We start from the raw sequence: 26016 nt of genomic DNA on the forward strand, positions 1-26016 counted from the left end.
CGTTGATTCGTTTGCAAATATTTTCTTCCATTCTGAGGGTTGTCTTTTCCTCTTGTTTATGGTTTCCTTTGCTATGCAAAAGCTTTGAAGTTTCATTAGGTCCCATTTGTTTATTTTTGTTTTTATTTCCATTGCTGTAGGAGGAGGATCAAAAAAGATCTTGCTGTGATTTATGTCAAAGAGTGTTTTTCCTATGTTTTCCTCTAAGAGTTTTATAGGGTCCAGTCTTACATTTAGGTCTCGAATCCATTTTGAGTTTATTTTTGTGTATGGTGTTAGGGAGTATTCAAATTTCATTCTTTTACATGTAGCTGTCCAGTTTTCCCAGCACCACTTATTGAAGAGACTGTCTTTTCTCCATTGTATATCTTTGCCTCCTTTGTCATAGATTAGTTGACCATAGGTGCGTGGGTTTATCTCTGGGCTTTCTATCTTGTTCCATTGATCTATGTTTCTGTTTTTGTGCCAGTACCATATTGTCTTGATTACTGTAGCTTTGTAGTATAGTCTGAAGTCAGGGAGTCTGATTCCTCCAGCTCTGTTTTTTTCCCTCAAGATTGCTTTGGCTATTCGGGGTCTTTTGTGTCTCCATACAAATTTTAAGATGATTTGTTCTAGTTCCGTAAAAAATGCCATTGGTAACTTGATAGGGATTGCATTGAATCCGTAGATTGCTTTGGGTAGTATAGTCATTTTCACAATATTGATTCTTCCAGTCCAAGAACATGGTATATCTCTCCATCTGTTGGTATCATCTTTAATTTCTTTCATCAATGTCTTATAGTTTTCTGCATACAGGTCTTTTGTCTCCCTAGGTAGGTTTATTCCTAGGTATTTTATTCTTTTTGTTGCAGTGGTAAATGGGAGTGTTTCCATAATTTCTCTTTCAGATTTTTCATCATTAGTGTATAGGAATGCAAGAGATTTCTGTGCATTAACTTTGTATCCTGCAACTTTACCAAATTCATTGATTAGCTCTAGTAGTTTTCTGGTGGCATTTTTAGGATTCTCTATGTATAGTATCATGTCATCTGCAAACTGTGACAGTTTTACTTCTTCTTTTCCAATTTGTATTCCTTTTATTTCTTTTTCTTCTCTGATTGCCGTGGCTAGGACTTCCAAAACTATGTTGAATAATAGTGGTGAGAGTGGACATCCTTGTCTCGTTCCTGATCTTAGAGGAAATGCTTTCAGTTTTTCACCGGTGAGAATGATGTTTGCTGTGGGTTTGTAGTATATGGCCTTTATTATGTTGAGGTAGGTTCCCTCTATGCCCACTTTCTGGAGAGTTTTTATCATAAATGGGTGTTGAATTTTGTCAAAAGCTTTTTCTGCATCTATTGAGATGATCATATGGTTTTTATTCTTCGTTAATATGGTGTATCACATTGATTGATTTGCATATATTGAAGAATCCTTGCATCCCTGGGATAAATCCCACTTGATCGTGGTGTATGATCCTTTTAATGTGTTGTTGGATTCTGTTTGCTAGTATTTTGTTGAGGATTTTTGCATCTATATTCATCAGTGATATTGGTCTGTAATTTTCTTTTTTTGTAGTGTCTTTGTCTGGTTTTGGTATCAGGGTGATGGTGGCCTCATAGAATGAGTTTGGGAGTGTTCCTTCCTCTGCAATTCTTTGGAAGAGTTTGAGAAGGATGGGTGTTAGCTCTTCTCTAAATGTTTGATAGAATTCACCTGTGAAGCCATCTGGTCCTGGACTTTTGTTTGTTGGAAGATTTTTAATCACAGTTTCAATTTCATTACTTGTGATTGGTCTGTTCATATTTTCTGTTTCTTCCTGGTTCAGTCTTGGAAGGTTATACCTTTCTAAGAATTTGTCCATTTCTTCCAGGTTGTCCATTTTATTGGCATAGAGTTGCTTGTAGTAGTCTCTTAGGATGCTTTGTATTTCTGCGGTGTCTGTTGTAACTTCTCCTTTTTCATTTCTGATTTTATTGATTTGAGTCCTCTCCCTCTTTTTCTTGATGAGTCTGGCTAATGGCTTATCAATTTTGTTTATCTTCTCAAAGAACCAACTTTTAGTTTTATTGATCTTTGCTATTGTTTTCTTTGTTTCTATTTCATTTATTTCAGCTCTGATCTTTATGATTTCTTTCCTTCTGCTAACTTTGGGTTTTGTTTGTTCTTCTTTCTCTAGTTTCTTTAGGTGTAAGGTTAGATTGTTTACTTGAGATTTTTCTTGTTTCTTTAGGTAGGCTTGTATAGCTATAAACTTCCCTCTTAGAACTGCTTTTGCTGCATCCCATAGGTTTTGGGTCGTCGTGTTTTCATTGTCATTTGTCTCTAGGTATTTTTTTATTTTCTCTTTGATTTCTTCAGTGATCTCTTGGTTATTTAGTAACGTATTGTTTAGCCTCCATGTGTTTGTCTTTTTTACGTTTTTTCCCCTGTAATTCATTTCTAATCTCATAGCGTTGTGGTCAGAAAAGATGCTTGATATGATTTCAATTTTCTTAAATTTACTGAGGCTTGATTTGTGACCCAAGATGTGATCTATCCTGGAGAATGTTCCGTGCGCACTTGAGAAGAACGTGTAATCTGCTGTTTTTGGATGGAATGTCCTATATATATCAATTAAATCTATCTGGTCTATTGTGTCATTTAAAGCTTCTGTTTCCTTATTTATTTTCATTTTGGATGATCTGTCCATTGGTGTAAGTGAGGTGTTAAAGTCCCCCACTATGATTGTGTTACTGTCGATTTCCTCCTTTATGGCTGTTAGCAGTTGCCTTATGTATTGAGGTGCTCCTATGTTGGGTGCATATATATTTATAATTGTTATATCTTCTTCTTGGATTGATCCCTGGATCATTATGTAGTGTCCTTCCTTGTCTCTTGTAACATTCTTTATTTTAAAGTCTATTTTATCTGATATGAGTATAGCTACTCCAGCTTTCTTTTGATTTCCATTTGCATGGAATATCTTTTTCCATCCCCTCACTTTCAGTCTGTATGTGTCCCTAGGTCTAAAGTGGGTCTCTTGTAGACAGCATATATATGGGTCTTGTTTTTGTATCCATTCAGCCAGTCTATGTCTTTTGGTTGGGGCATTTAATCCATTCACGTTTAAGGTAATTATCGATATGTATGTTCCTATGACCATTTTCTTAATTGTTTTGGGTTTGCTTTTGTAGGTCCTTTTCTTCTCTTGTGTTTCCCACTTAGAGAAGTTCCTTTAGCATTTGTTGTAGAGCTGGTTTGGTGGTGCTGAATTCTCTTAGCTTTTGCTTGTCTGTAAAGCTTTTGATTTCTCCATCAAATCTAAATGAGATCCTTGCCGGGTAGAGTAATCTTGGTTGTAGGTTCTTCCCTTTCATCACTTTAAGTATATCATGCCACTCCCTTCTGGCTTGCAGAGTTGCTGCTGAGAAATCAGCTGTTAACCTTATGGGAGTTCCCTTGTATGTTATTTGTCGTTTTTCCCTTGCTGCTTTCAATAATTTTTCTTTGTCTTTAATTTTTGCCACTTTGATTACTATGTGTCTCGGCGTGTTTCTCCTTGGGTTTATTCTGTATGGGACTCTCTGCGCTTCCTGGACTTGGGTGGCTATTTCCTTTCCCATGTTAGGGAAGTTTTCGACTATAATCTCTTCAAATATTTTCTCTGGTCCTTTCTCTCTCTCTTCTCCTTCTGGGACCCCTATAATGCGAATGTTGTTGAGTTTAATGTTGTCCCAGAGGTCTCGTAGGCTGTCTTCATTTCTTTTCATTCTTTTTTCTTTAGTCTGTTCCGCAGCAGTGAATTCCACCATTCTGTCTTCCAGGTCACTTATCCGTTCTTCTGCCTCAGTTATTCTGCTATTGATTCCTTCTAGTGTAGTTTTCATTTCAGTTATTGTATTGGTCATCTCTGTTTGTTTGTTCTTTAATTCTTCTAGGTCTTTGTTAATCATTTCTTGCATCTTCTCAATCTTTGCCTCCATTCTTATTCCGAGGTCCTGGATCATCTTCACTATCATTATTCTGAATTCTTTTTCTGGAAGGTTGCCTATCTCCACTTCATTTAGTTGTTTTTCTGGGGTTTTTTCTTGTTCCTTCATCTGGTACATAGCCCTCTGCCTTTTCATCTTCTCTATCTTTCTGTAACTGTGGTTTTTGGTCCACAGGCTGCAGGATTGTAGTTTTTCTTGCTTCTGCTGTCTGCCCTCTGGTGGTTGAGGCTATCTAAGAGGCTTGATGGGAGGCTCTGGTGGTGGGTAGAGCTGACTGTTGCTGTGTGCACTATAATTTTTAATTCAATAATTTTTCACTGGTAAGTTTTTCTAATCTATATGTTTTCTTTTCACAGATGTAATAAATTCTTGAAACTATTTGAGACTATAAAATAGAGATTAAAAATAGGAATAAGGGGGAACTTTTCCAATTGATTAAAATAGACCTTCTTTTGAAATAGATAATTTAAAATTTCTAATCATTTTTCCCTTTGTTCACACTTTTCTCTGTGAGGTCTGTTTTGCTTTGGTATCTGAGATAGATTTTATCAGAGATTGTTCATTTAAATCTTTTGGTGCCAGAAAAAGGGAAAGGAGTCATATTATATTCCCAATATTTTTAACACTGCAGTAGGCCTTCAGTTGCCTGTGAGGAATAGGAAAAAAAATATACAGACTGAAGCAGTACATGCAAGAGCACATCACTGAACCTTAACTTAGCTGGTACCCTAGACTAATTGCAGATGCTATGAACTTGAGGAAATGTGTGTTTCCATTGAGGGGGGCAGAATTCTGTTCACTTTCTTTCAAGTCAGGCTTTTACTTGAATTTAGTAAATTCCAGGTTGCTTGGTCAACCCTTCAATCTGATTTCATCTTGACTGTATCTTACAGAAATATTTTTGGACTGTGGGCAGTACCTGTGCTTATTATTTTCCATCTCCTTCCCACCCTAATCTATTCTCCACCTTTCTCTGTCCTGTTATTTTCGTTGTTGTTTTGTTTTGCCTGAAGAGGATGACCCCTATGTGCTGCCTCACCAGCCTGTCTCTCTAGCTGACTTCCAGTTAGGTCCAGCAAATGACAAGCACTGCCAGGATACTGGAGAGCAAGAGGGGAAAGAAAATTTGGGGTTTTTCTGTCCTACTTTCTTCGTACTTTGGTGCTGTGGTTCTGGCAATGGATTTTCCTTCATATCCATAGCTACTACTGGGTCCTCCCAACCTCCATGACTCCAGCTATCATATCACTGGGCTCTGGCTGGAGTAACATCTTCTCACTGTTGCCCTCAATATCCTTTATTGGTTCCTTATTCATACACACAACTTTCATTTATATTAAAGCCTCTTTAGTTGAACCATTTTAGAGGAATTCTAATTCCTGCCTTAAGTCTAATTAGTAATCTTCCCAGTTTTTCAGTATGCATACAGATTTTCTTCTATTTTTGTATCTCTCTGCTCATTTTACAGGGACTTTGTAAAAACTCAAATTATCATCTTGACCTGAATGTTCATAATGCATTTTTTAAAGTACAGAGCTGAAAATGATGCATGCTTATAAAAATTCAAGCAATTCCCCCAAAAATGCAAGAGGAAAGAGCCTATAATTCTGCCATTTGGAAATTACTAGCATTAAGTTAATATGTAGTGAACATCATTCCATAAATCTTTCCCTTTTTTTGGGAGACAGTTCTCCATGGTTCTCTTGCATTTCTGCACATCTTGTAAGAGGCACAGGGTTCCTGTCCTGAAATGTAATCCATTGCATATGCAGGTGTGGCCCTCTTCACATCACCTTGTGGGAATTAGGGCTTGAGGAACGGATGCAAAAATGCTTAAACTCTGGTTACTGCAATTGCTCTGAGTAATAAGCTGTCCTTTGAGGTCTACTGTCAGCCTCCATGAAACTGTGGCAAGCTAACTTGGTAGCTTACAAGTAGGGTAAGTTCTTGACAACTTTGGTGATAAGATGGGATACTGACAGACTTGGCTTTTTGAAGGATGATAGATAAGGATGTTGTCATGTGATCAGTTGGATTTGGGGGAAACCCATGGAAAATGGTAGTGAACACACTTAGTTGTATGGTAAATCAGGCAATAAATAGCCTTCCACTTTATTGCCTGTTAATGAGGGACAGTTGGAGAGGTGGTTGCAAGCCAGATGTGAGGAAGTAGGTTCAAAAACAGCTTCCTGAACAGTGCCCTGGTTGTTGTTAATTATCCTCCAGGTGGGGAGACTTCCTTGCCAGTCTGATGATCCACCTCAATCTGTTCCATTTTAACAATTACTGCTAAGATCTGTCCTGGGTAGGCAGAAGATTCTACTCTCTGACAACAGTTACAGAGATGCCTACCTACACTAAAGATGACAGGATGGGAATTCATGACTGCTATGAGCAGAAACCGAGTGAATCATTAGAACTTTGGCTGGTTTGTTTGGGAGATGAAGATACAGACTGTGTGATACCTGTAAAGGAAGGGTGGCAACAGCTGGACCCTCTTAATGGCCAACTACTTCTGCAGTATATGGTGACAATCTTACATCCATTTCAAAACAACAAGAAGATTTCAGAGTTTTTGTAGGGGGTTCTGGCTGCTATAAGGTAGTTTTGGCCCTCTTGGGGAGACTTCCCTGAAATAGACGAACTCTTGTGGGAAACCATACATAGGCATTAACTAGTATTCAGGCTCTTAGTGCCCTGAATTAGGTACACAAAATTGATGAACATGATCCACTAGGAAATTAGAAACTGACCCAAAGAAATATAAATTCTTGCAGTCAGCTCTGGTGTCCTGGAAAACTCCTTTAGCCCTTATGTTGGAATCAGGCAAGAAATTATGAGATGTCATCATGGTAATAGGACAGCAGATGCCCTGGATTGATGTGGACTCCACAAAGTAGGTCACTGCTGTGCTGCTGTGCAAACCAAGTTGAAGTCACCTGAAGACACACAAACCTCATGACCCTATCTAGAAAGCAGTGTGGTGACGGCTGCTGAGTCAAGGAATTCCCAAAGATGAAATAGATGGTATCAGCTATGAAGACTGTGCTGCCTGATATAGAGTGTTGGAAAGGCCAATAACATTAGAAGTTCATTTGGTTGAGCCATGAATTGCTGCTACACCACCCAAAATTAAACGTAAATGTGAAGTCTTGTTAAATGGCATGGAGTTGCTTTCTCCTTCTGCACTTCATGGCACCTCCCTTTCCCCTTATCTTAATCTCAGCTCTTTTAAGAAGAAACATGATTAGAGGTGGAGCCAATGTCTTCCCATCACTAAAGGGGAAAGAAGGCCCTAAATAGCCATCCAAGTTCACTGGGAACTTGTAGGGAAGGGCCCCAAACTTTTATGGCTCTGTTGGTTGTGGGTGCCCAAGTCTCTATCTTATCTGAACCTATAGGAGGAAAAGTCACTTGAATTCAGCTTATAGAATTTAGGCAGGGTTCACAATGGGGAAGGGAACTAACATGACCTTGTGGATAGGACTCTTTAGGTCAGTTGAATGTACTGTTGTTTCTACATCTGAATGTGTAGTAGGAATCATTGTGTTATATACTTGTTCGTGTCCATCCCATAAGTGCCAGAGGGATTGGAAGAGCTATATTTAGAGAGGTGCTGGTGGGAATTGTAAATCACTATCCAACTTGTCTCCCTGTGCCCTCCCAGATGGTCTAACAGAAAAATTATAGAATCCTAGGAGGACAGAGGGAAATCACAGCCTCCATTAAGAACTTAAAGGCAGCTGGGAAAGTAAGAGATGCGTTATCTCAGTACAGCATCCCTGTGTGGCCAGTGAGATTTGCTAATGGAGTTGGAGACTTACAGTGGATTATCACCAACTGAATCCAGTTGTTGCTTCCATATCCAAGCTATTCCAGATATTGTGACTGTAACTGAATCCACTGCCCAGACTGATGGCATTTGGTATGCTATCCTGGATGTTGCCAACACCACCTTTGCTGTACCACTGACACCTGAGGATCAAGATCAGTTTGTGTATGTTTTTAGTACTCCCGCAGAGGTGACTACTCACCTGCCATTAGCCAGCAGTAGGTGGGTCAGGATTTAGCATGAGTGCTTCTACATTCAGATTTCCACAGCTTTCTCTATATGGATGATATCCTATTGGTTAGCAAGTCTAAAGCCTTAATCTCAACAGCCTTGAAAATGGTATTATCACATTCCACCAGTGGAAGTGGCTAGTAAACCCTGACAAAATTCGGGGGACTACTTACCAGGTAAAGTTTATTAGGACTATTTGGAAAGATTAATAATGTCAGTCCTCTGGCAGTCAAAAAAAAGCAAAAACAAAAACTGTTGTCTCTTTGCCCCACCCCCTCCTGCCAACACTGTAAAAGAAGGCCCAGCACCTTGCTTGTATGAGGGGCAGTACGTGCCTCACTTGGGCATTCTGCATGGTTCTTTATCTTGTCTAACCTACAAATCAGCATCTTTCCAGTGGGGCCCAAGCCACAAGCTGAGTTAGAAGCTGTCCAGCAAGCTGTGATACACTATCTTTGGGCCCCTACAATCCTTTTTTTAAAAAATAAATTTATTTATTTATTTATTTTTGGCTGTGTTGGGTCTTTTTTTTTTTTTTTTTTAATTCACTGAATTTTGGGGGTTTTTTTTGTTTTTGAGGAAGCTATTTATTTATTTATTTATTTATTTATTTATTTTTGCCTGTGTTGGGTCTTCGTTTCTGTGCGAGGGCTTTCTCCAGTTGCGGCAAGTGGGGGTCACTCTTCATCGCGGTGCGCGGGCCTCTCACTATCGTGGCCTCTCTTGTTGCGGAGCACAGGCTCCAGACGCGCAGGCCCAGTAATTGTGGCTCACGGGCCCAGTTGCTCCGCGGCATGTGGGATCTTCCCAGACCAGGGCTCGAACCCGTGTGCCCTGCATTAGCAGGCAGATTCTCAACCACTGCGCCACCAGGGAAGCCCTGTGTTGGGTCTTTATTGCTGCACGCGGGCTTCCTCTAGTTGTAGCGAGCGGGGCCTACTCTTCGTTGCGGTGCTCGGGCTTCTCATGGCGGTGGCTTCTCTTTGTTGTGGAGCATGGGCTCTAGGCGCACGGGCTTCAGTAGTTGTGGTACGCAAGCTCAGTAGTTGTTGGCACACGGACTTAGTTGCTCCACAGCATGTGGGATCTTCCCAGACAAGGCCTCGAACCTGTGTCCCCTGCATTGGCAGGCGGATTCTTAACCACTGCACCACCAGGGAAGTCCCCCTACAATCCTAATGACTCCTTTGAGCTACAAATCTCTGTGCTGATTTAGAGCGTCTGCCTGAAGACCTCTCTTGGGGTTTTGGACTTCTTCTCCTTTGGCACGGGTACCAGGTTTACCCCTTTTGAAAAGCAGTTATTACCTTGATTACCTAGTACCAAGAGTTGCTGAGCTCTTGTCAAAAGTGAACACCTTATTTGTATGGACTCCGTGACCCTTCGGCTTATTATTCTTATTTTAGGATGGGTCAAGTTGGACCCTGCAACTAACAAGGTGGAAAGGGCCCAGTAAGCCTCGCTTGTCAAATGGAAATGGTATATTCAAGAACACAAACAGCCTGGCCCCAGCAGTATCTCAGCTTTTCATGAAAATGTGGCAATTACACCTTTGGGAAAACCTTGTTCCTCCCTCCTCCCCTGAAGAAAATCCTTGGCTCAGTGGGGCTTTTGCCGTAAATAATCAAGTCCTTTGTTTATGACCCAGGAGTCTTCTGCTAGCCTTCATGAAACTGTAGCAGGAGAGCTTCATAGCTTGTAAGTAGGTAAAATCCTAGAACCTGTACCGTTCTTGATAGTTTTGGCAATGAGAATGGGATACTGACAAGAGACAAGACTTTCTGGAAGAGGAAGGAAAAAGGGCCCCTACAGGCTGGGTTAGGGAATGTGAGATTTCCTGGATTTTAGTAGCAAATGCTCTCACCCAAGTGGTGGTGATGGTGGGGAAGGGGCGAGCAGTAGGGGTCTTCCACTTATCCTACCTGTAAATAACTGTTCAGAGGCTGAGTGGTGAGAGACAGGATTTTAAAAAAAGAAAAGAAAAACACCCAGTGAGCTTTATTTGTTGCTCACTCCCCTCTGGGGATGGAGGTGAGGGTGGGGAAGAAAGGGATGACCTCATCTGCTTTCAGGAAAAGGCCCTGTATCCTGGGGGAACCTTCCTGGGAGGTGAAGGGCACATAGCTGTACAGCTCTGTTGGATATAGGCCCCAGAGACTCCAGCGTGGAGCTGTAGTAGAATGTGCCAGAAGGAAAGGAGCTCCTGAGCCCAGAGGCACTCTGGAAGCAAGGAGGTGCACAAGGGGGGAGGGGTTCCAGCCCTGAGATAAGGGGTCTCCCTGCTGCTCCAGCTGTCCGCCACAGGCTAACCTCCCTCACACCCTTGTTCCCCTATGCTCCCAGTCTGGAAATAATAATCTCCTGATGGCTAGTGTAGCTGTTGTAGCCGCTAACATTGTAGGTTAATCTGAAATCAACTGATAGCGTTTGGGCAAAACTTGCAGTGTGGAGAAAAGTTATGTTAAAGTAACCTTATGGGTAGGGCCTTCTCTGCTGAGTCCGTGTACTGTTGTTATATCTCTCACTGCCCACTCTATATTGAAATTGATGTATTGCATGCCTATACTGTAAATATTCATAAAAGGTCAAGAGGGAATTCTCCCATTCAAGGCACCGCCATGTGTAGATAAGTCCTTGCCATTTGCCGCACGTGGGTGGATCAGGATTTAAGTAAGTGCCTCCACCCTCTCATGTCTAAAGATATAGATGATGTCCTGTTGGTCAGCAAGTCAAAAACCTCAGTTTCAGAGGCCCTGACTGTGGTGGTGTCCCACCTCTACCAACAGAGGTGGCTGATAAACCCTGACAAATTCAAGGGCCTGCTTGCCAAGTAAATTTTCTTGAGACTACGTGGGCAGATTCACAATGCTCAATTCCTTTGGCAGTCAAAGAAAAAGTGCTGTCTCTTTGGCCACCCACCACCTAAAAGGAGGCCCAACATATTTTTGAACTCTTTGGGAATGGGAGACTATATGTACATCACTTTGGGCATTCTACTTAGCACTTTATGTCACCTAACTTGCAAATCAACATGCTTCAAGTAAGGCCTAAAGCAGCAGGCTTTTCTGGTCAAATGGTAGTAGCATGTTCAGGAGTGCATCTGACCTGGTCCTAGCATCATTTTGGTTTTGTATGAAAAAGTGGCAGCAACCAATTTTGGTGGAACCTTATCCTTTATTCTACCACCTGAAGCAAAGCCACTGACTCAGTGGAGCCCTGGATTCACAGATGTGCTCCTAAATACCTGGGCCAGGTTCACTCATGGTTCAGATAAGCTGAACATTGGGCTACTGTGGCTGTTCAGCCTAAAGGTCAGCCATGCAGAATCAAAAATGGATGTGGTTATTCCACTCAGCTGGACAGAACTCTGGCCAATACTCCACTTTAAGAACCTTGTTACATTTTGCTTACTCTGGAGCTATTTCCAATGGTCTAGCTACTTGGTTTGCCATTTGAAAAACTACAAACTGGCAGATTAAAGACACCCCTCTTTGGGGCTGCAAACTATAGAACCAAATTGCTGCTACTAAAAGACCCATCTGGGTCACTTGTGTAGATGTACACCGTAAGGGCATATGCTCCGTGAGACTGACTGGAATCAAGCTGCTCATTGAGCCTCTCCTCCACAGATTGCCCCCATTGCTGTTTGGATTTATCATTGTACTGGACATGACAACACATCCACCATCACAGCTGGGCACAAAGTAAAGATGTCAACTTTGGTAAAGTTTCTGATGCAGAGGCTGCCGCTGCATGCCAGATTTGACTGCTCAAGAGTTGACCCATATACCTTGCAGTGAGAGAGCTTACATCGCATGTATCTCACCTGCTTCTAACATTTAGAGACGAACTAACACCGATCCCTCTCAAACTCTTCCAAAATATAGCAGAGGGAGGAACACTCCCAAACTCATTCTACGAGGCCACCATCACCATGATACCAAAGCCAGACAAATATGTCACCAAAAAAGAAAACTCCAGGCCAATATCACTGATGAACATAGATGAAAAAATCCTCAACAAAATACTAGCAAACAGAATCCAACAGCACATTTAAAGGATCATACACCATGATCAAGTGGGGTTTATCCCAGGAATGCAAGGATTCTTCAATATATGCAAATCAATCAATGGGATACACCATATTAAAAAATTGAAGGAGAAAAACCATATGATCATCTCAATAGATGCAGAAAAAGCTTTTGAAAAAATTCAACACCCATTTATGCTAAAAACCCTCCACAAAGTAGGCATAGAGGGAACTTTTACATCAACATAATAAAGGCCATATATGACAAACCCACAGCCAACATCGTTCTCAGTGGTGAAAAACTGAAACTATTTCCACTAAGATCAGGAACAAGACAAGGTTGCCCACTCTCACCACTATTATTCAACATAGTTTTGGAAGTTTTAGCCACAGCAATCAGAGAAGACAAAGAGATAAAAGGAATCCAAATCAGAAAAGAAGAAGTAAAACTGTCACTGTCTGCAGATGACATGATACTATACATAGAGAATCCTAAACATGCTACCAGAAAACTACTAGAGCTAATCAATGAATTTGGTAAAGTAGCAGGATACAGAATTAACACAGAAATCTCTTGCATTCCTATACACTAATAATGAAAAATCTGAAAGAGAAATTAAGGAAACACTCCCATTTACCATTGCAACAAAAAGAATAAAATACATAGGAATAAATCTACCTAAGAAGACAAAACACCTGTATGCAGAAAACTATAAGACACTGATGAAAGAAATTAAAGATGATACCAACAGATGGAGAGATATACCATGTTCTTGCATTGGAAGAATCAACATTGTGAAAATGACTAATGACTATACTACCCAAAGCAATCTCCAGATTCAATGCAGTCCCTCAAACTACCAGTGGCATTTTTCACAGAACTAGAACAAAAATTTCACAACTTGTATTGAAACACAAAAGACCCAGAATAGCCGAAGCAATCTTGAGAAAGAAAAACGGAGCTGGAGGAATCAGACTCCCTGACTTCAGACTATACTACAAAGCTACAGTAATCAAGACAGTATGGTACTGACACAAAAACAGAAATATAGATCAACGGTACAGGATAGAAAGCCCAGAGATAAACCCACGCACATATGGTCACCTTATCTTTGATAAAGGAGGCAAGAATATACAATGGAGAAAAGGCAGCCTCTTCAATAAGTGGTGCTGGGAAAACTGAACAGCTACATGTGAAAGAATGAAATTAGAACACTCCCCAACACCACACACAAAAGAAACCTCAAAATGGATTAAAGACCTAAATGTGAGGCCAGACACTTAAAACTCTTAGAGGAAAATATAGGCAGAACACTCTATGACATAAATCACAGCAAGATCCTTTTTGACCCACCTCCTAGAGAAATGAAAATAAAATAAAAAATAAACAAATGGGACCTAATGAAACTTAAAAGCTTTTGAACAGCAAAGGAAACCATAAACAAGACGAAAACACAACCCTCAGAATGGGTGAAAATATTTGCAAGCTAAGCAAGTAACAAAGGATTAATATCCAAAATTTACAAGCAGCTCATGCAGCTCAATATCAAAAGGACAACCCAATCCAAAAATGGGCAGAAGACCTAAATAGACATTTCTCCAAAGAAGATATACAGATTGCCAACAAACACATGAAAGGATGCTCCACATCATTAATCAGAGAAATGCAAATCAAAACTACAATGAGGTATCACCTCACACCGGTCAGAATGCCCATCGTCAGAAAATCTAGAAACAATAAATGCTGGAGAGGGTGTGGAGAAAAGGGAACCCTCTTGCACTGTTGGTGGGAATGTAAATTGATACAGCCACTATGGAGAACAGTATTGAGGTTCCTTAAAAAACTAAAAATAGAACTGCCATACGACCCAGCAATCCCACTACTGGGCGTATACCCTGAGAAAACCATAATTCGAAAAGAGTCATGTACCACAATGTTCATTGCAGCTCTATTTACAATAGCCAGGACATGGAAGCAATCTAAGTGTCCATCGACAAATGAATGGATAAAGAAGATGTGGCACGTATATACAATGGAATGTTACTCAGCCATAAAAAGAAAAGAAATTGAGTTATTTGTAGTGAGGTGGATGGACCTAGAATCTGTCATACAGAGTGAAGTAAGTCAGAAAGAGAAAAACAAATAACATATGCTAACACATATATATGGAATCTAAAAAAAAAAAAGATTGGTCCCGAAGAACTTAGGGGCAGCACAGGAATAAAGACACAGACATAGAGAATGGACTTGAGGACGTGGGGAGGGGGAAGGGTAAGTTGGGACGAAGTGAGAAAGTGGCATGGACATATATACACTACCAAATGTAAATAGCTAGTGGGAAGCAGCCGCATAGCACAGGGAGATCAGCTCAGTGCTTTGTGTCCACCTAGAGGGGTGGGATAGGGAGGGTGGGAGGGAGACGCAAGAGGTAGGAGATATGGGGATATATGTATATGTATAGCTGATTCACTTTGTTATACAGCAGAAACTAACACACCATTGTAAAGCAATTATACTCCAATGAAGATGTTAAAATTAATTAATTAATTAATTTTTAAAAAGGGCTAATAGTGAAGATGTTTAATGGGCCTTTTATGATCCCCACCATCCACATGCATCTGGTATTGTTGACCATTGGAACATTCTGCTTAAAAAAAAAAAAAAGACTTAAAAAGATTTCTGACTCTACTGTTCTCACCTCCTCCTCTTCCATGGGAAGAGGTATCTATATAACCCTCCAGGGAATGGAAGGTTATATAGATCTGTTTTGAAAACCTGAGATTTCACCTTGACCACTCCTGGGAATGATGCTTCTTTTTTTCCACTAATGGCAAATCCAAGTTGGCCTGCATTGTACACTCTCCATGTGGCAGCCAAGCCAAAAGGGGCTTAGGAGATTCAAACAACCTGATTCAGCTACTTACATTCTCTTATTTGATTGATATTGTGCTAAATCGTAAGAATAATGACCACTTGGTTGATCACACTGCTCTCCCAGTCCTCCTACGGTGGTCCACACAGGCCAATGTGGGGTGCATAGTGGGCCTCTGTAAATTATTCCCTTTTGGGTCTGACTCTTCTGGATGAAAGGTCTAGATGACATTAGGAAATGGTTGAGGAAAAGGTGAAGTTGTAGCCATCCACAAGCTCTTCTCTCTGCTGAGGTTCAGTAGAGTAATGTTAGAAGTCTGACTTTTCTAGGCCTTCTTATTTCATTTACTTTTTCCTAAATCAGAAGATACTGGTAAGAATTCTAGGCTTTTGTTGAGTTATTTTCGTTCCTCAGAATTTCTTCTAGGGCTGGAGGTAGGGTTAGGAGCCAGGTGATTTTGCAAATCACACTAGCATCCCTTGTGTCTTTGCTTGGCTGCCATGTTTTGAAGTTAAAGAGAAAAAATTGTACCCCATTCCCTATTAAGTTGCTGCTTATGAATTTATTATATTTTGTTATATTTTGTTTCATTAGATATTACTTTGCTTTCCTGATTTATTCTCCCATTTTTACCTGGAAGTTTCTATAATTTAAATGCAGGCTCAATAAATGATTTCTGGGTTTTAATGAAATTAAACATTTCCCTATATTCAATTGAATCCAATTTCCTTCCTGAATAGGGGGAAAAAAAACTTCCTTAGCTTGCTTCTTCTTCTAAAATTAGTACTGTCAGTGTCCTAATACTTGTTATTAATCTGTTCTGAGAACCCATTACACTTTTTCATCGCTCCCTTTACAATATATTTGTCCTGTTGTGAAATATACATACAGAAAAGTGCATAAAACGTGAGCATTTTAATGAGTAATTGTAAAGCAACAACCATTGTAACCACTACCCAGATCAAGAAATAAAACAGTGCAATTACATGAAAAGCTCTCCCTCAACCACGTGCCCTTTACTGATCACAATCCCATCACACCCTCTCCAGAGATGACCACTATCTTGACTGTTGTGATAACATTTCCCTACTTTGTAGTTTTACGACTTATTTTTACATTCCCAAATGACAGTTATGCATGTACTTTATTACATTATTGCTTATTATTTTCAGCATTAAATTTGTGAGATTCAGTCATATCTTTGTATGGATGTATTTAAGTAATTTTCATTGCTATAAAATATTCAGCTGAATGGAATACAATTTAAATGTGTGAATGTAACTTATTAGTCCCACCCATTTGGCACTCGGGCTTAGTTGCTCCGCAGCATGTGGGATCTTCCCGGAGCAGGACTCAAACCCATGTCCCCTGCATTGGCAGGCGGATTCTTAACCACTGTGCCACCAGGGAAGTCCCAAAGCTCTGGTTTTCTTGATGGGGGTTTTCCATTAAGTCAATCCATCTGCTTTCCTATTTTCCAAACTTTCTCAACTTTCTGGATCTTGGTGTGTTACCTTACTGATTTCCAGTATTCCAATGGGATTTGTTAACCAAAATTTCAGGAATGGAGACCTGATTGAAATAAAACCTTATTTGAGGTTTGTTAGGACTGCAGCCTGGGAGACACATATTCAAGCACTCGAATTGTGTTTCACTGGACTACAAAATGGAGGAGACTTATAAAGGCAAAAACTGCACGGTTACATTTAGTTACACGAGTTGTTTATCAAGAATTATGATTGGGGCTTCCCTGGTGGCGCAGTGGTTGAGAATCTGCCTGCCAGTGCAGGGGACACGGGTTCGAGCCCTGGTCTGGGAGGATCCCACATGCCGCGGAGCGGCTGGGCCCGTGAGCCACAAGTACTGAGCCTGCGCGTCTGGAACCTGTGCTCCGCAGCAAGAGAGGCCACGATAGTGAGAGGCCTGCGCACCGCGATGAAGAGTGGCCCCCACTTGCCGCAATTAGAGAAAGCCCTCGCGCAGAAACGAAGACCCAACACAGCCATAAATAAATAAATAAATAAATAAATAAAAATTAAAAAAAAAAAAAAAAGTAATAATTTAAAAAAAAAAAAAAAAAGAATTATGATTGGATCAGCCAAGAAGTAAGGGTGCTTGTTAAGTAAGGATTGGTTGGGGTCTGAAATGGTTGCATAATTACAAGGGGAGACCTAAAGACCATAAGTTTGCAGCTGGCAGGTATTGTTCTGAATACTGCCGGTGGTGTCCTTGGGTCTGGTACAGTTCAGAGAAAGTTCAGGTTTTCAGTGGTGCAGAGACCACTGAATGAGACCAGATCATATCTGAGACAAGATCCTCAATGGCCACCTGACTCTGTTTTTGTATGCCTGAACCATGATTACTCCGTTATAATTTCAATTTGTCATCAGATTTTTCTTTTGGAAATATTATTTTCTGTTAATTTACTGGAACTTTGGCAGGTGGGAGAAAGTAAACGCACATGTTCAGTCTACCATCTTGAAGCTCCTGTATTGGCTTCTTTTTTTTGTCCTTTTCTAGCATCCTGATCATTTCCCTCTCATATAACTATCCTGGATTTTTTTTTTTTAAGGAAGCAAGTTGTTTTTGTTTTTTAATTAATTTATTTACTTTTTATTTATTTTTATGGCTGTGTTGGGTCTTCATTTCTGTGTGAGGGCTTTCTCTAGTTGTGGCAAGCAGGGGCCACTCTTAATCGCGGTGCGCGGGCCTCTCACTATCGCGGCCTCTCTTGTTGCGGAGCACAGGCTCCAGACGCGCAGGCTGAGTAATTGTGGCTCACGGGCCCAGTTGCTCCGCGGCATGTGAGATCTTCCCAGACCAGGGCTCGAACCTGTGTCCACTGCATTGGCAGGCAGATTCTCAACCACTGCGCCACCAGGGAAGCCCTATCCTGGATTTTTTAACTAACAAACGTATTGTATGTTCATCTAATCAATAATGCAGAGTTAAACAGAGTAAAAGTTAGTTAATTGTGTCCTCTTTCCTCTTCTCCAGAGTTACTCCCTTGAGAAAACAATTTAACATTTTGTATCTTTTCATATATTTTTCCATGCTTATATTAGGGGGGAGTTTTTATTTATTTGTTTTGTGCGTTTACAAAAATGAGATCATTTTTTTTTTTTTATAAATTTATTTATTTATTTATTTTTGGCTGTGTTGGGTCTTCGTTTCTGTGCGAGGGCCTTCTCTAGTTGCGGCAAGCGGGGGCCACTCTTCACCGTGGTGCGTGGGCCTCTCACTATCGCGGCCTCTCGTTGCGGAGCACAAGCTCTGCAACAAGATTCTCAACCAGTGGTTGATTCTCAACCACTGCGACACCAGGGAAGCCCGAGATCATATTTTTTCTACTACTTTTTCTTCCACTTCCTTGTCATACATATTTCATTTATTTTTAATTTTAATTTTCTACTAAATTCATTTAAGGCAATAAACTTTCAAATGTTAGAATTTAAACTGTTTTTAAGGGAGATTTTGGAAAATTCAGGCAAAGAAAAACAAAATGAGCAAAGGAACAGGTGTGGAAAAGTACGAGATATATTTCTAGAATTCAGAGTTAGACACATTTTCCTGGAGAGAAACTATAGTGGGGAATACTGAGATACTTGCAGAAATTATTTAGAGTCAGTGTGTGAGGGCAATGAATAACAAAACGTGGGAAGCTGCCGAAGATTTAAGAATAAAGTCATGTTATTAACTGCTTAATATTAATGAACACTTAAACCAAAAGTATTATGAAAGCGTCATTCATTGAATTATTTTAACTAACTTGATATATAATGAACCCCCTACAAACTAAAGGAGACAATGTGTAGGAAAGTGGTTGATAGTACTAAGTGTTCTGCAAAGAGATGGTATCAAGTTTTCTCTAAACATTATGGTGTTTTCAAAGCACCATTGTCTTTCACTGCAGTCTTGATTGTGTGGTAGTAGGAGCATCAGATGAAAATTTAGGATGCCTAGGATTTAGGCTACTAATCATCTGGTAATTTAGGGCAATAATTTCAACTGCAGATTTTTGTGTAAAACAAAGAGTAGGACGTTATTATCTCTAAAGTGTCATCCATCTCTAAAAAGTCAGTGGGTCTGTGATTCTATAATTGTTCCTATACACCTTGATTTAGTACGAAGTGTTTCCTTAGGCAGTAAGTACCCATTTAACAATTACAGCTTGAGAGTCATTGAAAATGCTATCTCAGTATAATATCAGATGCTATTTATTATCTAAAGCATTTCACAACCTTTTAAAATTAGATTACATTTGTTCTAACAGTTCTATTTTCTTTTCCACTTTTGTTTCTGCTTAAAGTTGCTGAGCATTATTTTGATTTTACACATTCAATAGGGTGAATATTATGGTGTCAGGGAAGCTAAGATTATATATATTTCTGATATAAATTTCTTTTGATTATAGGCAAATTATGGTAGTTATGAGAAAAATACTTATTTAGTTTTTAAAATGTTTAATATCTTTAATAACTATTGAATGAATAAAATTATTTTGGGAAATATCCTTTCATTACAAGCAGTCTAAAATTAAAACTTCTCTTTTTATAAGGTGGTGTTTTCACCAAAAGAATACATTTCACCATCTTTCAAACCAGAATATATAGAATTCAAACCAAAATATCAGGTGAGTACTGAGTTTTCTTATCCCAATATCAATTATACTTAAATACTAGGTTTCTCTAATACTTTATGTAATTCAGTGGTTCCAAAACCAGACTACCCAGAGGAAACACTCACCTATCTTTACAAAAATACATATTCCCAGGTCCCACCTCTGACCTAATGAATCTCAGTTTGGAAATGGAGCCTGGGAATCTGTATTTCTCAAAAAACAAAACAAAACAAAAAAACAGGGATTCTTATGCTGTCACCTGGGTATCAATTAGCATTTGAAAACCATATGAACTAAAACAAATACTAGGCTGATTATTTCACGTTTTGCTTTTTTTAACTGGATAATAGAGAAGTTGTATGGACAAAGAGTTTGAATAAGAGACTTCGTTTTCTAGGCTATTTCAATAATAGAATAGCCTGATCCCAGAGCTTACAAAACTGCCTATGGCTATTACACTGACATTTCACTGTAACTGAGAATTTTTTGTACTGTTCTCTACCATTTCTGAGGCATATATAATATTTATCAAAAAGCAAGTTTCTACTGTAACATGCTAAGGACTAGGTGGAACTCATCATCATTGTTAAAACTCTCAGATTTAAAGGCAGATGATCTGTGTTCCCAAGTCACTCTTTAGAGAATATTTATGATACTTTTAATGGAATATCTACTACTTGCTTTGCATTTAAAAAAAAATTACCCACATTGCTACTAAAATATTTATATGGATAGGACTTAGATCTTAATGTTAGCCTTTGTCTAAGCAAATGGAGCTAACACTGGAAATCGAGTTCTTAAACAAACTATTGATGAGTGCCTTTTAAGTGTTTAAAAATATTCCAGGTAGCAAAAAGCTCTTGAACACAACATAGTATCAGAATTAGGAATTTGAAAATTTTGCATTAAAATTCTCATTATTATTCCAATCTCAAATATTTTAAAATAATTAAAGTTGGTTTTCTCTTTGTAGAAGGTATGAAGATGAATAGATAAATTGGCAGATTGCTCAAAGAGAATTAACTAAAAATTTTATTATAAATTTAAAACAAATGCTTCAGAATTTCTTACCTTTTTTTTTTAAATATTACAGTTCCAGAAATTCAACATCAAGAATGGTTTTGATCCTTTTCTAAGGAATATAAACAACAAAATGTCAGTCAGAAAAAGGAAAGACCAAGATATGTTCAAATGTAGAAATATTTTAAGTGCCGAGGTTATAGAGCATGAAGACCAAGATCCTCCTTACCCAACACATTCAAAACCTGCAAGCCCTGCTAATAAAACCTGGCCCCATAATCTTGATATCATCGCAATAAAGGGTTTAGACACTAAGAATAAGTTAGCCAGTGATCCTGGTATCACCGCACTAAAGACTTCAGACCCTAAGAATAAGTTAGTCCATGATCCGGGTATCATCACAATAAAGACTTTAGACACTAAGGATAATTTAGCCCATCATCCTAGTATCGCCACAATAAAGACTTTAGACACTAAGAATAAGTTACAGGAAAGGCTACCAAATGTATCTTTACCAAACTTTGAGGGAGAATCATCAATGACTGGAAAAGTAAATGTAAATAAATGTTGCCGCTCAAATTCATTAAGTCTTACTTCCCACATAGAAAATTTAAAACAATCAATGGTGCTCAAGTTAATTTTAAGTAAAAATCTGCAAGACCTTTCAGATAGATTATTTTCTACACCTGAAGTTTCTGTGGACACTGAAGCAAGAAAGAAAAGTCATAGTTCTCCACTTCTGGCTCTTCATGATGAACGACCAAGTAGTTTAGAAGGCAAAGTATTTGAAAAAACTCACGATTTAAATAGCTGGCTTTCAGAAGGAGACATTTTAAATTCAAAGTCTCTTTTAAATCAAATAATTAAAGATATTCCCGCAGATTCACTTTCAGAAGGTGGACCAGGAAATTCTCCAGAGGTAGAAAAGGAACCTGTCTCTGAAAAACACTTAGAGGCTGGTGAGATAGATTTTCCAATTAAAAAAAAGAGTAGTTTCAAAAAGAAACATTTAAAAAGTGAGGTATCTAGCTCCAAACCAGATTTGAAGAGCCTTGTATATGATTATGTTATAAAGCAAATATTCACTGCACCGATCTTCTCAGAGTTGGGGAGAGGAGTGAAAGAAACGAGTGAGACACAGATAAACTCGCAGAGTCAATTACCCACAGCTTGGGAGAGTTCGCCTTCCAATGTTCTAGTTCACTATGAAGAAAACAATAATGAAATAGACTATCCGCCGGCCAAATCCGTTATAAGCCAGATAATACAAGCATTTCCTGTAGATACTCTTTTAGAATCGGGGATAATCAAAGTGATAGAATTAGATAAAGAATACCAGAAGAGTTTTTTGCTGTATACAGAGACAGCTTTTGCTGAAGAAAAGCCAAAGGATTCCACAGAGTATTATTCAGAAATCAGAAGCAAAACAGAACCTCTTTCAGAGCAGAATACACCCATCATTCACAAAGAAACCACTTCTTTTAATGGAGTTGAATTCATAGACAAAGGCCAAAATAGATCCCCACAAGATTCAAAATATCAGTCGACACCAGATAAAAAAACAGATTTGCCAAGTAATGGTCAGAGGCTTGATAGAGAAGAAAATGATCTAAGTTCTACTTTAGAAAATTTAAGTAACGCACTAATGGGTAAACTTAATAACTCTGAGGTAATAATGTTAAAATCCTTTTTGAAAAACACATTTAATGTTTTTTTCAAATATAGTCAGTCTAAAAGCAGACAACCAGAAAAAGAATTAGAAAGACTAATTGAACATCCTTTTCCAAGTCTGACAGAAGACCTTGAAGAAATCGAAGAGAATTTTGATAAAGTAGACAAATTGGACAGAAAACCTATTTTGAATCCAAAGCTGCGTGTATTTCTAGAAGAACTCTCAGAGTCAGAAATAAAAAATTTAAAATCTGAATTAAGTAAACATATCCAGCATTACCTTGTAGAAAGGCTTTCAGAATCAGGACATATCACCAAAGAGGACTTACCAAAAATCTATCAAAATCTGTATTTGATGAATGAGAAAGTAGAACCAAAAGGGCAAAATATTTTTCTGGAGAAATATTCAGAAACTGTAAAAGAAATCATGTCTTTTGTAAATAATTTTAATCATCATTTCATAGACAAACATTTGGAAATAAAGCTAAGATCTTTTTTAAATGAAATTCTCCAAAACTATTTCCTAAAAAACCTTTCAGACAACAGTTTATTTAAAGACGCAGAATCTGAGCCTATACACTCAAATGTATCTTCTCTAAGAGCTAAAAGTGCCTCAATATCTTTTCATGAGTTAGGACAAGATATTTCAAGAGGGAGTTTTGGTAGTAGGCTTGAAATAAACATGAAATATCCCTTAAGTAAATCTCTACAAAACTATCTTATAGCTTTATCAGAAAATGAACGCTTAGATCTAAAAGCTGATTTAAGCAAACACCTCCAGAGCCTTTTTATAGAAAAACTGTCAAAATCAGGACTAATCACAGAAAGGCAATTAGAGGGGATAAGCCAGCATATAAATTTGGTTAATTCTACTTCCACACCATTAAAATGTATAAAGCCAGATTTGTCTTTAAGAGATGAAAATCAGTTTGTGGAGGACCATTCAGAAAAGCAAAATAAATATTCAAAAATTGCTCAGAAAACCACTTTACAAAAGCTTTCTGAAGATAGACTTGTAGAAACAGAGTTGACCAAAAAGGAAGAAAAGGAACATTTTTCCTTAGAGAATATTAAAGAAAGTCTATCAATAATTCAGGAACAGAAAAGATACTATCCTAAGGAAGCAAAAATACTGAGTTTAATTAAAGTACAACCTTGTTCCAACAAAAATACCCAGGCAATTCCAGTAAAGTCATCAGAAAGACTTACAGATACAATGCCTAAGAAACAAAGGAAAGAACACGGTTTCATGCAGTTTCCTCAAGCAGAGAACTGTGGTTTTAAAACAGAGATACAAGACCCACATAGTTGGAGTGGTAAATCAAAAATAACTCAATCAAATGCTTGCTTTGAAAAGACACTGAAAATGAAGTCCCTTGACAAAAAGGAGCACAATAACACCTATAAATTGATAGTACAGGAAAAACCTGAAGCAGTACTGTCACCGTATCCAAGAATTCCTAATTGCAAGATGCCAAATGAAGATGAGGAATACGTAAACAAACTCACTTTTCCTTCCAGGCAAAGTAATACTCTAACTCGCCTCAATGCAGAGGCTGGAGAGAAATCAAAATTAGAAGACCAGTATCATCAGAGATTGAAAGGAAATAATAACAATTATAGAAAACAACATTTAGTAACATTTGCACGTTACAAAGAAGAAATACAAACTCTTTATATAAAACCAAACAAACTTTGCAACAAAAAATGTGCCAAGGTCCCTGAATCACAATTGCTTAAATATAAAGTTTTGATAGCTGAGAAAAACTCAAAACCATCCCTCTTCCTGGAAGTACTAAAGAGAGAAAATCTAAAGCCCAGGGTTCAAAAAGAAAGAGACCATGTCAGCAAACAAAAAAAGTCATTTAACAAGATAGTTAGTATATTACCAACCACACTGCCCACCACAGGAATTCTTCTAAGAAAATCTGTTCCAAGGGCATTGCTTCATTGGACTGCAAGAAGAACTATACACGTAATAATGTTTTTCTAAGTCTTTTATTTCTGTATTTGGCAAAGTTCTGTAGATAATCTAGAGTGTATGTGTCTGCATGCAAGTATGTATGTAACCTTAACTGCCCCAAGATAAACAGACCTCCAAATTTTAAAAATTCTTCTGACATTCAAATATCACCTCACCTCATTCAAAAGGCAATCAGAAAATCAAGGGAATGTTAACACATTTAGTGCCTTTATGTAAAATAGATAAAGGGGACCCCCCTGTCTAGATCACGAATTAGAAAAAAAGCACTCTTTCCTCCGGGTGGACTCTACCGGCTGACACAGCCTGGACAGGGTACACAGCTCTGTCTACGGAAGACTGGCTATTTCAGCCCTGACTGACCCCTCAACCAGGGGCTGTTGTGCAGGCACAACCTGTACAACCATTGGCAGTGGCTGTATACTACAGAAAGGCTGGGATTGTCTTTTCATGCAGATATAAGTATAAATATATAGTCTTTTTGCAGATCGCTGAATTATCTTTGTTTCAGTAAACAAATAAACTAAGTTCATATTATGTGCCAGTTAGTCTGCTAAGCCTTAGAGATATGCAAAATTTACAATCTCTTGAATTATGAATTGTAAAATTTTAATTTAGCTTCTACTCTTTTCTCTTTCATCACCACCCCTCTGCCATCTGCTGAGAAACATGGAAATTCAAATCTATTTTTAATATTAACATAAAACAATTAGGAAGGTAAATCTGCTACTAGACGTTATATAAACCATTTAAAAGCAAAGTTAAAACCTCTAGGAATGGAAGGGGCTTATTTTAATTTTCTGGAACACTGCTCTTCTCTATTAGCATATATAGATAGGCATGAGCCACAGTTGGGAAAACTCACAAATTCTAAAATGATATTATATTGATAATTTGATGTGCATAACTATCTTTGAATGAGAAAATAGATCTAATTTCAGAATAGTTGCTTTGAATTTGTTTTCCACAGCAAAGCAAATGATTACCTCTAGTAAATAGTAAAGCAAACGTGTAGCAGGGTAAATATTATCAACATACTCTCAACTTTGGATTTCTCTTTTCTAAATTCAGTAATTTAATAACGAGTGTGTGTGTGTGTGTGTGTGTGTGTGTGTGTGTGTGTACAGATGAGGAAAAGGAAGTAAAAGATGGGTTCATAGTTTTTGAAAAGCAAAGACTTTCTGAAGTTCCCTCAGATAAGTGGAATCTTTATTATCACTTTTCCAAACAAAATAAGAGATTGTGTTTATGTTATATGGTATGGGATCATATAGGATCTCAGAACCTTTATCCTAAGAATGGATAAGGGAGATAGTTATATATTTCCCTCTGTCAAACCAACAGTACCTAAACTTTTCTCTCTAGTAAAATTGACAACAGAGAATTGAGTGGTAAGAGGGCATTTTTCAGATCATCATAAAGACTCGCTCATTTGATTCTCTAAAATCCAGGAAATCTCCCAAAGCAATCAAAGTAGAAGACAGGGAAATTGAGTTGTAGGAGCTTCCAGAAAAATAACCAGTGGTGTGGGTCTCCGTGCCCTTCTGCTGTCACTCTAGTAATCAGTTATATCAACTGTCAAGTAAAAATTATATGCTACTCACCAATGTAGCAGAAATTCCCTTAATAATTGCTTAATAATTCCCTTACCTAATTGCTTCCATGTACATAAGATGGAAAAGGAAGAATGTTTACTTGCAAACCCAGGCAAAAATATGGACTCTTCATGCCTCCTTCTTGGTAAATCTTCTCTCTCTTGCTGCCCTAATTCTTCTTAGTCCTGCCTAAATTCCTCCTACCT

At 38.5% G+C, this 26016-nt stretch overlaps 1 protein-coding gene across 1 annotated transcript in view; it reads left to right on the forward strand.

Annotated features, from left to right (window-relative positions):
- The window catches only part of C2CD6 (C2 calcium dependent domain containing 6), a 115361-nt gene extending 90613 nt beyond the window's left edge, over positions 1-24748 (forward strand). The window contains exons 13-14 of the mRNA XM_068543827.1: positions 19481-19555; positions 20637-24748. Coding sequence (XP_068399928.1) covers positions 19481-19555; positions 20637-24227 — 3666 coding nt within the window. The 3' untranslated portion in view covers positions 24228-24748. The remainder of the gene's footprint in view (positions 1-19480; positions 19556-20636) is intronic.
- Positions 24749-26016: the final 1268 nt, after the last annotated feature.

This window comes from Eschrichtius robustus, chromosome 5 (genome assembly GCF_028021215.1).
Source record: "Eschrichtius robustus isolate mEscRob2 chromosome 5, mEscRob2.pri, whole genome shotgun sequence".
NCBI classification, from domain to species: Eukaryota; Metazoa; Chordata; class Mammalia; order Artiodactyla; family Eschrichtiidae; genus Eschrichtius; species Eschrichtius robustus.